At 40.5% G+C, this 12,771-nt stretch overlaps 3 protein-coding genes across 3 annotated transcripts; all 3 read right to left on the bottom strand.

The window, feature by feature from the left end:
• Positions 1 to 47: 47 nt before the first annotated feature.
• Positions 48 to 1,873, bottom strand: LOC149107449 (uncharacterized). Its single transcript, XM_089296665.1, has one exon. It carries the CDS (start codon positions 1,562 to 1,564, stop codon positions 461 to 463), a length of 1,104 nt encoding a protein of 367 aa, XP_089152791.1. The 5' UTR covers positions 1,565 to 1,873; the 3' UTR covers positions 48 to 460.
• Positions 1,874 to 2,652: 779 nt separating this feature from the next.
• Positions 2,653 to 4,260, bottom strand: LOC110067352 (uncharacterized). Its single transcript, XM_020774672.2, has one exon. It carries the CDS (start codon positions 3,932 to 3,934, stop codon positions 2,900 to 2,902), a length of 1,035 nt encoding a protein of 344 aa, XP_020630331.2. The 5' UTR covers positions 3,935 to 4,260; the 3' UTR covers positions 2,653 to 2,899.
• Positions 4,261 to 9,842: 5,582 nt separating this feature from the next.
• Positions 9,843 to 11,319, bottom strand: LOC110067351 (uncharacterized). The gene has a single exon (XM_089296803.1). It carries the CDS (start codon positions 11,317 to 11,319, stop codon positions 10,258 to 10,260), a length of 1,062 nt encoding a protein of 353 aa, XP_089152929.1. The 3' UTR covers positions 9,843 to 10,257.
• Positions 11,320 to 12,771: the final 1,452 nt, after the last annotated feature.

Below are 12,771 nucleotides of genomic sequence, written 5' to 3' on the forward strand. Positions count from 1 at the left end.
CCATGTGCCTCAGACGTTGAATAAGATCAACTTGACTTGCGTTACTATTTCAACCGATAAACAATATATGAGAATACATCAGAAATTGTTCTAACTGCCACGTGAAGAAAAGATTTTAAATGGGAATGGCTTACCTCATGTTCCTCTTGCGTTAGGCGAGTTATACTTTCTGCTGTTTCTAAATGGCTATAAATGTAGTGAGCTTTCTTATGAGTTAGGTTACCGACATCTACAGTAAAATACATAACCTACCAACTCTCACCATATTAACAGCTGTTCTCGCAATCTTCGCAGAGATAATTTTATATTAAATGGTAAAACTATATGGTAACAAAAACATGATTCATACTCTTATGTTCATCTCACTTTTGTCTTCTAAATGGGAATTGCAATAACTAAAAACTCAAAAAGCCCTTTGGGATCACTTTGTAGCTCATTAATGACCCTCTATGTTGCCAAGTTACCAGCGCCAAGAGTCCTCCCAAGGTTTCTCCCAGGGTTCATAGCCATAAACCCACGCGAAATCAGACATGCCTTCAGAAATATAAACACCATCCCCATCATCATCATCATCATCTCGGGAAGCACGTTCTCTGTTTCTTTGTACATCCTCCAGGCGCTTGATTTCCTTACACACCCTGCATTTCTGTTCTCCTTTCCCCAGCTGTGTTATGCTGAATTCCTCTCGTGGAAATCGTCGATGGCAGCGGGTACATGCAGTGTTAGCGGCAGGAAAATCTAGAGTTCCTTTATCAGGGATCATGTCAAGAGGAAGATACGCGTTTGTTTCATAGTCATCGAAAGACCTTTCTGTCTTTCCTCGATACAGATCAACATACTTCTCGGATGCAACTCGCAGACGAGCCTGTTCTCCACCATTGACATCCTTCATCTTGTTGTGCAACCTGAACATCGCCATGGTATCCACAATACAGTACTGGATAAGATCATCCGTCAGGGGTCTCTTTGTCCACACTTCGTTGTCTTCCTTTAACAGCTCTTTCCCTTTGTCCTTTATTTTGGTCAACTTTTCATCCTGGAGGTACAACTCGATGCAGCGACCAAAGCCATATACCTTCTCTACTTCATCTGTTCTCTGGCTGCGGCGGTTGCGACGACCACCACGTTTGTTTGTGGTGGAAAACCGCGGAGCATCAACTGTGGAGCTGGCTGTGGGGTTTTCTCGGCGATAGATGACTTCAAGCAGCTGAAGATCCAAGACTCCGCTTAGTTTGACCTCAAACTGATGCCAAAGCGCGTCGGAATCTTGTCGGCAATCAAACGTCAACTTCCCACGAGATTTGTCTTCAAGAATGTCGCCAGGTCCACTGCTGAATACGAGTTGTCCTAACTTCAACACATCGAATATGTAGGCTTTCTCCTCAGTTGCTACTGTGATGATGGTAAGCGCTCCCTTCCTGCTCAGTGAATGTCCCTCACAATCGACGGCTAAAAGGGTGTTCCGTTCAGCTATTTTCCCTTTGAGTTCAGAAATCGCATCCTTAAGACCCGTTTCATCATTGACCAGTCTGTAATCATAGTCATTTGCGTTTTCGCAAGCCATTTTTGACCAAAAGTAAGTCTTCGTGTGCGAAAATTGAAGATTTTAGTCTTCGTTTCACATTTTGTTTACATTCAACATGAATTTAGCGAGTTCCAAGAATCCCACTATCCGCTTCCGCTTTCTACGAGATAACTAAACAGGTGGTAACCGTATAAATTAAAGGGAGGTCCCTTTAATTTATACGGTTACCAACTGTTTAGTCAGGTGTAGTTCAGTAATCACATGCTATAGTTAGTCGTGGCAGAATAACGGATGACCAAAATTCTCAGACGTTTTTAGTGGATTTTACCTACGCTGTCGACCGTTGAATTTAGCGTTGACCCGTACGAATTATTCTACGGTTGATGATTTTACGGCTATTTGCATGCAAAATTGGGTGACTTGCTTACGATTGGTTCATAAACGATGAAATACTGGGCCTGTGCCAAGAAGCGTGCGCAGGCGAATAAATACTACAGACATGCGCCGAACCGTGAATTTTGACCCTTGCGCTTGTGCTTGTGCTTGCGTGAAGGCCGTTTTCACAGTGAAATAAGAATTATTGTGATAATAATAATAATAATAATAATAATAATAATAATAATAGATTTGTATAGCGCCATATCCACGGCTCATGGCGCTTTACAGTAAAAAATGTTATTAAAAAAGTTGATAAATTGATGATAACAATGTTTATAGAGGGCCACAAGTTCATTAGTTTTTTAACTATAAGTGTTACCCTCTTTAAACAAAGTTTGATTGATTGATTGATTGATTGATTGATTGTTCTTGCGCTTGTGCTTGCGTCGCTAGTGAAAACCAGGCTTTAATGTACAGAAAAGAATGCCACCCATCACCCCTGCAAGAAGACAATTGTTCATTCTACCAGCCACATACAAACTAAAACGCTACAGTTTCAACCCATAAATGTAAGCTGATGCCTCTTCTAAGTGGACAGCTTCTCTGGGCTTAAGGGTTTCCGCTTACGGGAAGTGTGACTGCTAGTTAGAGGCGAAATTCAGAGAAATGAGCTTGTAGGGATATCACCTGCTCTAAAGGGGGAAAGGACCTAAAATCTCTCAAATTCGTTAAAACTTTACAACAATTCATTTTTTTATTATTTCAGAATACACTTTACAGTAGTTTGACTATTTATGGTTACACCTAACAAGTAAAACGATAAATTTATAGGAGTTGATTTTTTGGGCATGACGGTGTTTGGATATCTGTTCTTAACTGGCATAGATTTTCACGACTTTAGTTCTCGATTTTCTCCTAAGTTTTAGTTTCGATTGAGAAGATATATCTCGAAGATCGTCAAAAATGCTCCGATGCGCGTTGTATTCTTAACCCTCTTCACGCCCAACATGCCCAGTAATACTCTTCGCAGGCAGCCTGGTGTTGTTCCCACTGATATTCTCTGTGTCGCTGTACATCCTTCCTGCACTTAATCTCCTTACACACCCTGCATTTCTGTTCTCCTTTACCCAGCTGTGTTATGCTGAATTCCTCTCGTGGAAATCGTCGATGGCAGCGCGTACATTCAGTGTTAGCGTAAGGAAAATCTAGAGTTCCTTTATCAGGAATTATGTCAAGAGGAAGATACGCGTTTGTTTCATAGTCATCGAAAGACCTTTCTGTCTTTCCTCGATACAGATCAACATACTTCTCGGATGCAACTCGCAGACGAGTCTGTTCTCCACCCTTGACATCCTTCATCTTGTTGTGCAACCTGAACATCGCCATGGTATCCACAATACAGTACTGGATAAGATCGTCCGTCAGGGGTCTCTTTGTCCACACTTTCTCATCCCTCTTTAACAAGCCTCTTCCCTTGTCCTTTATTTTGACCAACTTTTCATCCTGGAGGTACAACTCGATGCAGCGACCAAAGCCATATACCTTCTCTACTTCATCTGTTCTCTGGCTGCGGCGGTTGCGACGACCACCACGTTTGTTTGTGGTGGAAGACCGCGGAGCATCAACTGTGGAGCTGGCTGTGGGGTTTTCTCGGCGATAGATGACTTCAAGCAGCTGAAGATCCAAGACTCCGCTTAGTTTGACCTTAAACTGATGCCAAAGCGCGTCGGAATCTTGTCGGCAATCAAACGTCAACTTCCCACGAGATTTGTCTTCAAGAATGTCGCCAAGTCCACTGTTGAATACGAGTTGTCCTAACTTCAACACATCGAATATGTAGGCTTTCTCCTCAGTTGCTACTGTGATGATGGTAAGCGCTCCCTTCCTGCTCAGTGAAGCCCCCTCACAATCGACGGCTAAAAGTGTGTTCCTTTCAGCTATTTTCCCTTTGAGTTCAGAGATCGCATCCTTAAGATCCGTTTCATCATTGACCAGTCTGTAATCATAGTCATTTGCGTTTTCGCAAGCCATTTTTGACCAAAAGTAAGTCTTCGTGTGCGAAAATTGAAGATTTTAGTCTTCGTTTCACATTTTGTTTACATTCAACATGAATTTAGCGAGTTCCAAGAATCCCACTATCCGCTTCCGCTTTCTACGCGATAACTAAACAGGTGGCAACCGTATAAATTAAAGGGAGGTCCCTTTAATTTATACGGTTACCAACTGTTTAGTCAGGTGTAGTTCAGTAATCACATGCTATAGTTAGTCGTGGCAGAATAACGGATGACCAAAATTCTCAGACGTTTTTAGTGGATTTTACCTACGCTGTCGACCGTTGAATTTAGCGTTGACCCGTACGAATTATTCTACGGTTGATGATTTTACGGCTATTTGCATGCAAAATTGGGTGACTTGCTTACGATTGGTTCATAAACGATGAAATACTGGGCCTGTGCCAAGAAGCGTGCGCAGGCGAATAAATACTACAGACATGCGCCGAACCGTGAATTTTGACCCTTGCGCTTGTGCTTGTGCTTGCGTGAAGGCCGTTTTCACAGTGAAATAAGAATTATTGTGATAAATTGATGATAACAATGTTTATAGAGGGCCACAAGTTCATTAGTTTTTTAACTATAAGTGTTACCCTCTTTAAATAAAGTTTGATTGATTGATTGATTGATTGACTGATTGATTGTGCTTGCGTTTGTGCTTGCGTCGCTAGTGAAAACCAGGCTTTAATGTACAGAAAAGAATGCCACCCATCACCCCTGCAAGAAGACAATTGTTCATTCTACCAGCCACATACAAACCAAAATGCTACAGTTTCAACCTATAAATGTAAGCTGATGCCTCTTCTAAGTGGACAGCTTCTCTGGGCTTAAGGGTTTCCGTTTACGGGAAGTGTGACTGCTAGTTAGAGGCGAAATTCAGAGAAATGAGCTTGTAGGGATATCACCTGCTCTAAAGGGGGAAAGGACCTAAAATCTCTCAAATTCGTTAAAACTTTACAACAGTTCATTCTTTTTTAATTTCAGAATACACTTTACAGTAGTTTGACTATTTATGGTTACACCTAACAAGTAAAACGATCAATTTATAGTTGATTTTTTGGGCATGACGGTGTTTGGATATCTGTTCTTAACTGGCATAGATTTTCACGACTTTAGTTCTCGATTTTCTCCTAAGTTTTAGTTTCGATTGAGAAGATATATCTCGAAGATCGTCAAAAATGCTCCGATGCGCGTTGTATTTTTAACCCTCTTCACGGCGTTTGGAAATGTGCTCAAACACGGTCTTTCGTGTTTGATATATTAATCACCTACTAAGACTGCTACGTGGCTAGTTAAAATATGTCTGGATTTATGAAAACGACGCTAATGATTGAAAATTTCACCGTACTGGCCAAGCGTTTCTCCAACGCCAGACGATAAGACAATTCAAAGGAATGTCAGTCTTTTATCCTCCACGTATTTTCTTAATTAATTTATCTTCCTTTTTGTATTCTTCTTCCTTATGTTTATCGCTTGGAGTGATTTTCAGGCCTTCAAGAGTCGTAAAATCGAACTATGTTGCTTACTTGATGCAAAGGAACAAACTTTTCCTTGACACCGTTTTCAAAACTCCAGTCATAAATACATAGATTAGTAATAATAACCATATATGCTCTGATCTAAATGTCCTACAAGGTTCGTATCCTACTCTTTGCATCTAATCCTTGTAGATAACCCCAGGTAACACTGACAGGATTTCAGATAAAAAGGTTTGCAGCAGTTAGAGCAGTGTTTCCTGTGGTGTCATATGGTGGGGATACCTGAGGAGAAAAATTGTACCACAATTAATATTTGAATACACAAATCCCATCAGGCATTCTTGTGTGTTAAGTCTTATGGTGAAGTCTGCATTGGGCCAAAGTGATACTGCTGCAAATAATCTTGGTTTCCAAAGTGTTAGGCGACTAAAGGAATGTTTCTATTTCCCCCTGGATGTGAAACTAGTCCATCACAAAGTTACCCCTGTCATTAAATTTGCCAGTACCCACCCAAAGTAACCACACCAAGAACACCGACCCTGGGCAGGGCTCAAATCCATAATATTCAAGCTATTATCCAGCACACTAACCATTGTTCACCATCTGACTCTCTCCACACACTGCAGGAATATGATTTTGGATAAATGGTCTCAATTTATGACGTTACATTACAGTGGAATCGTGATTTTTTAACCCTAAAACTGTTCAAACCACCCGATTATTTAAAGCAACTTTTGCTCCCTAAGCATATCCTTCTATAATGGTGCTATTTCAAATTGGATAAAAGTGAAGTGTGATTACCAATATAATGAAAAAGCATGCATTAGCTTGCATGCATTAGCTTGCATGCATGGTTATACACATGCTGCTTTCTGGAGGAACAATTGGAAAGAAACTTCCCACAATTTTTTTTGCAGGAATGTTCTGTTTTATAATATTACAAAATGTTAAATTAATATATCTGTTGTTTAGAAAATGATGAAGTAGGTATATAAATTATTAAACTTTGGCCTTGTGTTCGCCACATCAATTTTTTTGTTTGTTTATATTATTTAGAGGTAGCAAATGGTACGATAAAATCATGGGTCTTGGAAACTCATGATCTGATCTGGAAATTCTATTCGCCTTTGTACCGAGTCACAAAGTCTTGTTTTTGGTGTGTTTCTTTCTGTTTCAGAGCCAAAGGCCCAGTCCTCACTTGCAATGCAAACATAAACGTAAACATAAAAAGCTTATGTACTAGTGGGGACGGCCATGACATATGCATAGGCATACAAGCGTTCTTCTTATGCTTATTCTTTATGTTTAGTGAGGACATGGTTAACATAAGCATAAAGTGCTTGCCGATTGGCTGAAAGTGTTTTATGCTTATGCCAACATGTCCTCACTGGACACATTAGCCACATAAGCATGAGCATAAGAAGAATACAAGGTTTTAATGTTCTTATGCTTATGTTTATGTTTATGTCATGGCTGTCCTTACTAGCGCATAAGCTTCTTTTATGCATGTTTATGCTTATGCTTGCATCATTAGTGAAGACTGTGCTTAATATCCCAATTTCTCAGTCTTGGAGTAAGGGTCATGTCAAGGGTCATTAGCAAGTCTCATATTTTACCATTTGTCATCTCATCTTTTATTTTCATTTATTTCACAAGCTCTACAAAGTTACTCTTGTGTGACGTTAACTTAGCTATTGGAAAAAAATGTATTCTCAGTATGTGATATTATATTATAGAGGGACCTGAAGGGGTAAAGTTGCTTACTTTTTGAACTAGTAATTTGGGATTTGGGTCACTGGGACTGAGAATCGCCAACAAAATGGGACCGGGATTTGGGTTAAAAAAAGGATGGGAATTGGGATTTCTTGCCCCCCTCAGGACCCTCATAATTATGTATATTACATATTGGTTTATGTCTAAAGCTTGCAAGAAAATATTACAAGCAACTATAGAGGAACAAGAGCAAATGCAGTAACTACACTTTTGCATCATTGTAGGTTAACAATGGTTCATTACTCACTGAAAAGACCAGGTTGTCAAAAAAGATACAGCTTCTCTCAAAATTATAATCAAATAACTATTTTATTATAACAGACATACTTTGTAAACAAACACTGACAATTATTGTATATAGTAATTTTTTCAAAATCCAGTCATTTTTCCCCAGTCACAAGATGTTTTTCACCAACCTGGTCTGCCCAAAAATACGGTAATCTGTTTCTTAGGTATAGCAAAATATGGTAACCTTGTTTGTATACACTAAAACATTGCAAATCGTGGTACCACTAAAAAAATAGCTGTTATTTAAAGAAGTTTATGTGCAGTTTAAGGAGTCACCAGTACCACCCAAATACATTCATAAACTGCTATGAATTTGTTTTTTGATAATGTGGTTTGGACTCTGTTTAACTACATAGTGCCATTAATAAAAGAGGGCCTTCCAGGGAAACTGTATTGTCCTTCAGAGCTAAATTTATCTTGAGTAAGCGGGCCTCATATTTCAGCTGAACGCTAATCCTAAGAGCTAAATATTGAATTTCTTCAACTCTTCAGTTATGTTCAGATAGATAATGCGCAAGAAGCAAATATAAGGCATGCAATGTATCTGTTTATGGGCTGATCAACAGAGTAGAATCCTCCCAGCTTGTAAAATAATATTGCCATTTCCTGTAGAGAAGTCCTCCCAGGGTCTGGACTGCTTGCTTGAGCTGACTTCGGTGACACCAATGAGTCATAATAGATGCAATAAGCGTATATGAGTTAGGCTACCGATACACATTCCTACTTAAGGAAAAGACATAACCTACCTACGTTGGTCTTACCTATTAACAATTTTTTTCGACGGTAAAACGTATTTCACCATTGTGGTACAAATTGGTACACATGATATATTGTTACATGTAAAAACCTTTTTGTTAAACATATTCGTAGTTAAAGGATTTAAAAAGCGACCGAGATCTTGGCATAGTTAAAGTGCGATTGTGTCTAAATATCTTTGTTTGATTCCGCGCGTAATCAAAGTCCGTTGATCGATCGATGGCCGATCGTATGTGAAAAATTTTGCAAACCATCCAACGACTTTTACCCTGTAAAGTTTCAACCGCCTGTGAAACCTTTTCTGTTATATTTGACCTTGGCGTAGTTAAAGAGCTATTAATAATGATAATAGGACTGGTGGAGTCCAATTCGGTCTGTAATCATACGAGTGATTAACAAAATCGGACGACCGCGAGGCGGGAGTCTGATTTGTTAATCACGAGTATGATTACAGACTGAATTAGACGACACGATGTCCTGTTACCAATTAATCAAAACTATGACAACATTCGAAAAACGAACAAACCATCGATTGAGCACTGAACGATTAAACGTCGTTATGAATGCTGAAAAACACAGCAGTTTACTCAACAAAGTGCACCGGAGCAGCGCGCGCAAAATAACGCGTACTGTCCAGTTACAAGCATGACGCGTACACTGACCAATTAATGCTCAAATCGGGTTACTGATAGCCAGTCACGTTCGAGAATGTTGTTATAGTTTAATCTAATCTAAATATCTTTGTTTGATTACGCGTGTTGTTTACAGACCTCTCAACCTAAAAACACCGAAAATCTGGAGACTGATGTAAAAAAATCTGGAGATTTCAGTAAAAATCTGGAGATTAATCGACCGGCAGACAAAACCAAGTAAACATAGGTTCTAATTAAGAGAAAGTGTTTTTTTTTTCCTGCTTATAATTTACTTAAAACATGTGTGGACCTTAACAACATAGAAATGAACTTTGAAAACGTGATCAAAATGCGAGAGACTGGTAATGATGACCTAATTTGGAACAGGTGTTCTATATATGGTCATGGACGACAGTCTGTCATGGACTGTGTTTCCAGCGAACAGATGGATGAAGAACTGAACAGATTTGTTAAGTTCAACTATGGATTTGCACAGAATTGGTGCAAGAAACTCACCTAAGCAAGCCAAAAATGAAATTATACAAAAAAAACTTATCCTTTCAGCTTGCGCCTCTATGAAATTTATCGTGAGATTTGTCTGTCTCGTCGTGAGACCGTGAGATTGAACTGAAAACCGTGAGTCTCACCACAAAATCGTGAGACTTGAGAGGTCTGTGTTTAGCATTCACTTGTAGCACTTACATAGCAACGAAGTCAAACAAAGTCTGTTGATCGATCGATGGCCGATCGCATTTAAAAAACTTTGAAAACCATCCACGGCTTTACGCGCGTTCTTTAATAAACTGCCCTCAAAACCTTTTTTATTGAGTCTAAATATATTTGATTTATTGCGCGTGTAGTTGCACAAAACTTCTGTTAATGAAGACTGTACTGTTGTTTTGTTGCCACGCTTACCCACGCGTTAGCTTAAAGGATTCTCTATCACTCTTGGATTAGTGAACTTACAACGTAACGCCTTAAACTGCTTTTAGCGAACTCTAGACCAAGCTGTTCGACTTCTGGGACGAATACGAGGCCAACGAACGGTCAGCCAAGCGGTTGCTGAAAGCAGGCTGCTCTTACCTGAATGCACTGAGAGACTAGGCCAAATAAATTATATCATGGAGCGAAGTAACTTCTGTATGGAGCGAAGTAACTTTTGTATGGAGCGAAGTGACTTAGATTATGGGGCGAAGTGACTATTGGTTGGGGCGAAGTGACTGGAGGCGAAATGACCATGGAGCGAAGTGACCGGATACCCCCGAATGCACCGAATGCACTGTAGTCCTTCTTTACTGAAGTATCAAAGTCCTTTGGAATAAGTTTGCATGTCATATTGCAATGATTTTGTGTTGGCATGTAGCCTACAAGAGGTTTTACCCTAGCCAGTAGGAATCTGAGTCATCCGCCCAACATGCCCAGTAATACTCTTCGCAGGCAGCCTGGTGTTGTTCCCACTGATATTCTCTGTGCCGTTGTACATCCTCCCTGCACTTAATCTCCTTACACACCCTGCATTTCTGTTCTCCTTTACCCAGCTGTGTTATGCTGAATTCCTCTCGTGGAAATCGTCGATGGCAGCGCGTACATTCAGTGTTAGCGTAAGGAAAATCTAGAGTTCCTTCATCAGGAATTATGTCAAGTGGAAGATACGCGTTTGTTTCATAGTCATCGAAAGACCTTTCTGTCTTTCCTCGATACAGATCAACATACTTCTCGGATGCAACTCGCAGACGAGTCTGTTCTCCACCCTTGACATCCTTCATCTTGTTGTGCAACCTGAACATCGCCATGGTATCCACAATACAGTACTGGATAAGATCGTCCGTCAGGGGTCTCTTTGTCCACACTTTCTCATCCCTCTTTAACAAGCCTCTTCCCTTGTCCTTTATTTTGACCAACTTTTCATCCTGGAGGTACAACTCGATGCAGCGACCAAAGCCATATACCTTCTCTACTTCATCTGTTCTCTGGCTGCGGCGGTTGCGACGACCACCACGTTTGTTCGTGGTGGAAGACCGCGGAGCATCAACTGTGGAGCTGGCTGTGGGGTTTTCTCGGCGATAGATGACTTCAAGCAGCTGAAGATCCAAGACTCCGCTTAGTTTGACCTTAAACTGATGCCAAAGCGCGTCGGAATCTTGTCGGCAATCAAACGTCAACTTCTCACGAGATTTGTCTTCAAGAATTTCACCAAGTCCACTGCTGAATACGAGTTGTCCTAATTTCAACACATCGAATATGTAGGCTTTCTCCTCAGATGCTACTGTGATGATGGTAAGCGCTCCCTTCCTGCTCAACGAATCCCCCTCACAATCGACGGCTAAAAGGGTGTTCCTTTCAGCTATTTTCCCTTTGAGCTCAGAGATCGCATCCTTAAGACCAGTTTCATCATTGACCAGTCTGTAATCATAGTCATTTGCGTTTTCGCAAGCCATTCTTTACGACACAAAAAATACCTGTGAGCAAAAACTGAAGAGGTTTCTGTTATGTCGCAATTCACAATTCACTAGTAGTCGAGGCAAGCATGGAATAACGAGTTCCAAGAATTCAGAATTCACTTCCGCTTTTCCACGAAAATAGGCAGGTGCTTATATAACAGAAATAATGCGAGTGTTTTCGTAACCCCTTGACACTCGCTGATAGTCGAAGAATTGTTCATTCTCACAGCCACATACAAACGCTACAGTTTCAACCTCATGTAAGCTGATGGCTCTTCTAAGTGGACAGTTTCTCTGGTCTAAAGGGTTTCTGCTTACGGGAAGTTCGACTGTTAATTTTTTAGAGGCGATATTCAGAGAGATGAGCCTGCAAGGATATATAAACCTGCCCTTAAGGGGGAAACGACCTAAAATCTCTCAAATTCGTTACTGGTAAAAACTTGCATCTGTTTATTTTCTTTATTTCGGAATACACATTATAACAGTTTGACCACTTATGGTTACACCTAACAAGTAAAACAATAAATTTCTAGACTGTTCACAGCCTCTATATTTACGCACGCGAAAGAATGAGCGAGCGAAGCACTCGAGGGTGGGGGATGAGGTTTGCGAGCGAAGCGAGCAAGACGAATAGAGAGGCTGTCGACATCTTTGGAAAAAAGTGGACTTATTAGACTCCCCCCCCCCCCCCCCCTGTTATCGTCTTGTTACTAACTTCTCACGAGATTTGTCGCCAAGAATATCGCCAAGCCCACTGCTGAATACGAGTTGTCCTAATTTCAGCACATCGAATATGTAGACTCTCTCCTCAGTTGCTACTGTGATGATGGTAAGCGCTCCCTTCCTGCTCAGTGAATCCCCATCACAATCGACGGCTAAAAAGGCGTTCCGTTCAGTTATTTTCCCTTTGAGCTCAGAGATAGCATCCTTAAGACCAGTTTCATCATTGACCAGTCTGTAATCATAGTCATTTGCGTTTTCGCAAGCCATTTTTGACCAAAAGTAAGTTGAGTTCTAAGTCTTCGTGTGCGAAAATTCAAGATATTAGTCTTCGTTTCACATTTTGTTTACATTGAACATGAATTTAGCGAGTTCCAAGAATCCTACTATCCGCTTCCGCTTTCCACGTAATAACTAAACAGGTGGTAACCGTATAAATTAAAGGGAGGTTTTCACGGTTCGGCGCATGTCTCTAAATCAAAATACTTTTGTTCGCTTCTTATCAATGTTATCGCTTTAAAACCCCACTTAGGCGCAGTTCAGTAATCACATGCTTTAGTTAGTCGTGGTAGAATAACGGATGACCAAAATTCTCAGAAGTTTTCAGTGGATTTTACCGACGCTGTCGACCGTTGAATTTAGTGTTGACCCGACGATTTATTCTACGGTTGATGATTTTACGGCTATTTGCATGCAAAATTAGGTCACTTACTTTCGATTGGTTCATAA

This window comes from Orbicella faveolata, unplaced genomic scaffold, assembly GCF_042242905.1.
Source record: "Orbicella faveolata isolate gen_17 unplaced genomic scaffold, um_ofav_v1 contig_27, whole genome shotgun sequence".
Lineage (NCBI taxonomy): Eukaryota > Metazoa > Cnidaria > Anthozoa > Scleractinia > Merulinidae > Orbicella > Orbicella faveolata.

Coding starts and splice junctions, on each gene's coding strand:
- LOC110067351 (XM_089296803.1), bottom strand. CDS start 11,319: ATGGCTTGCGAAAACGCAAATGACTATGATTACAGACTGGTCAATGAT.
- LOC149107449 (XM_089296665.1), bottom strand. CDS start 1,564: ATGGCTTGCGAAAACGCAAATGACTATGATTACAGACTGGTCAATGAT.
- LOC110067352 (XM_020774672.2), bottom strand. CDS start 3,934: ATGGCTTGCGAAAACGCAAATGACTATGATTACAGACTGGTCAATGAT.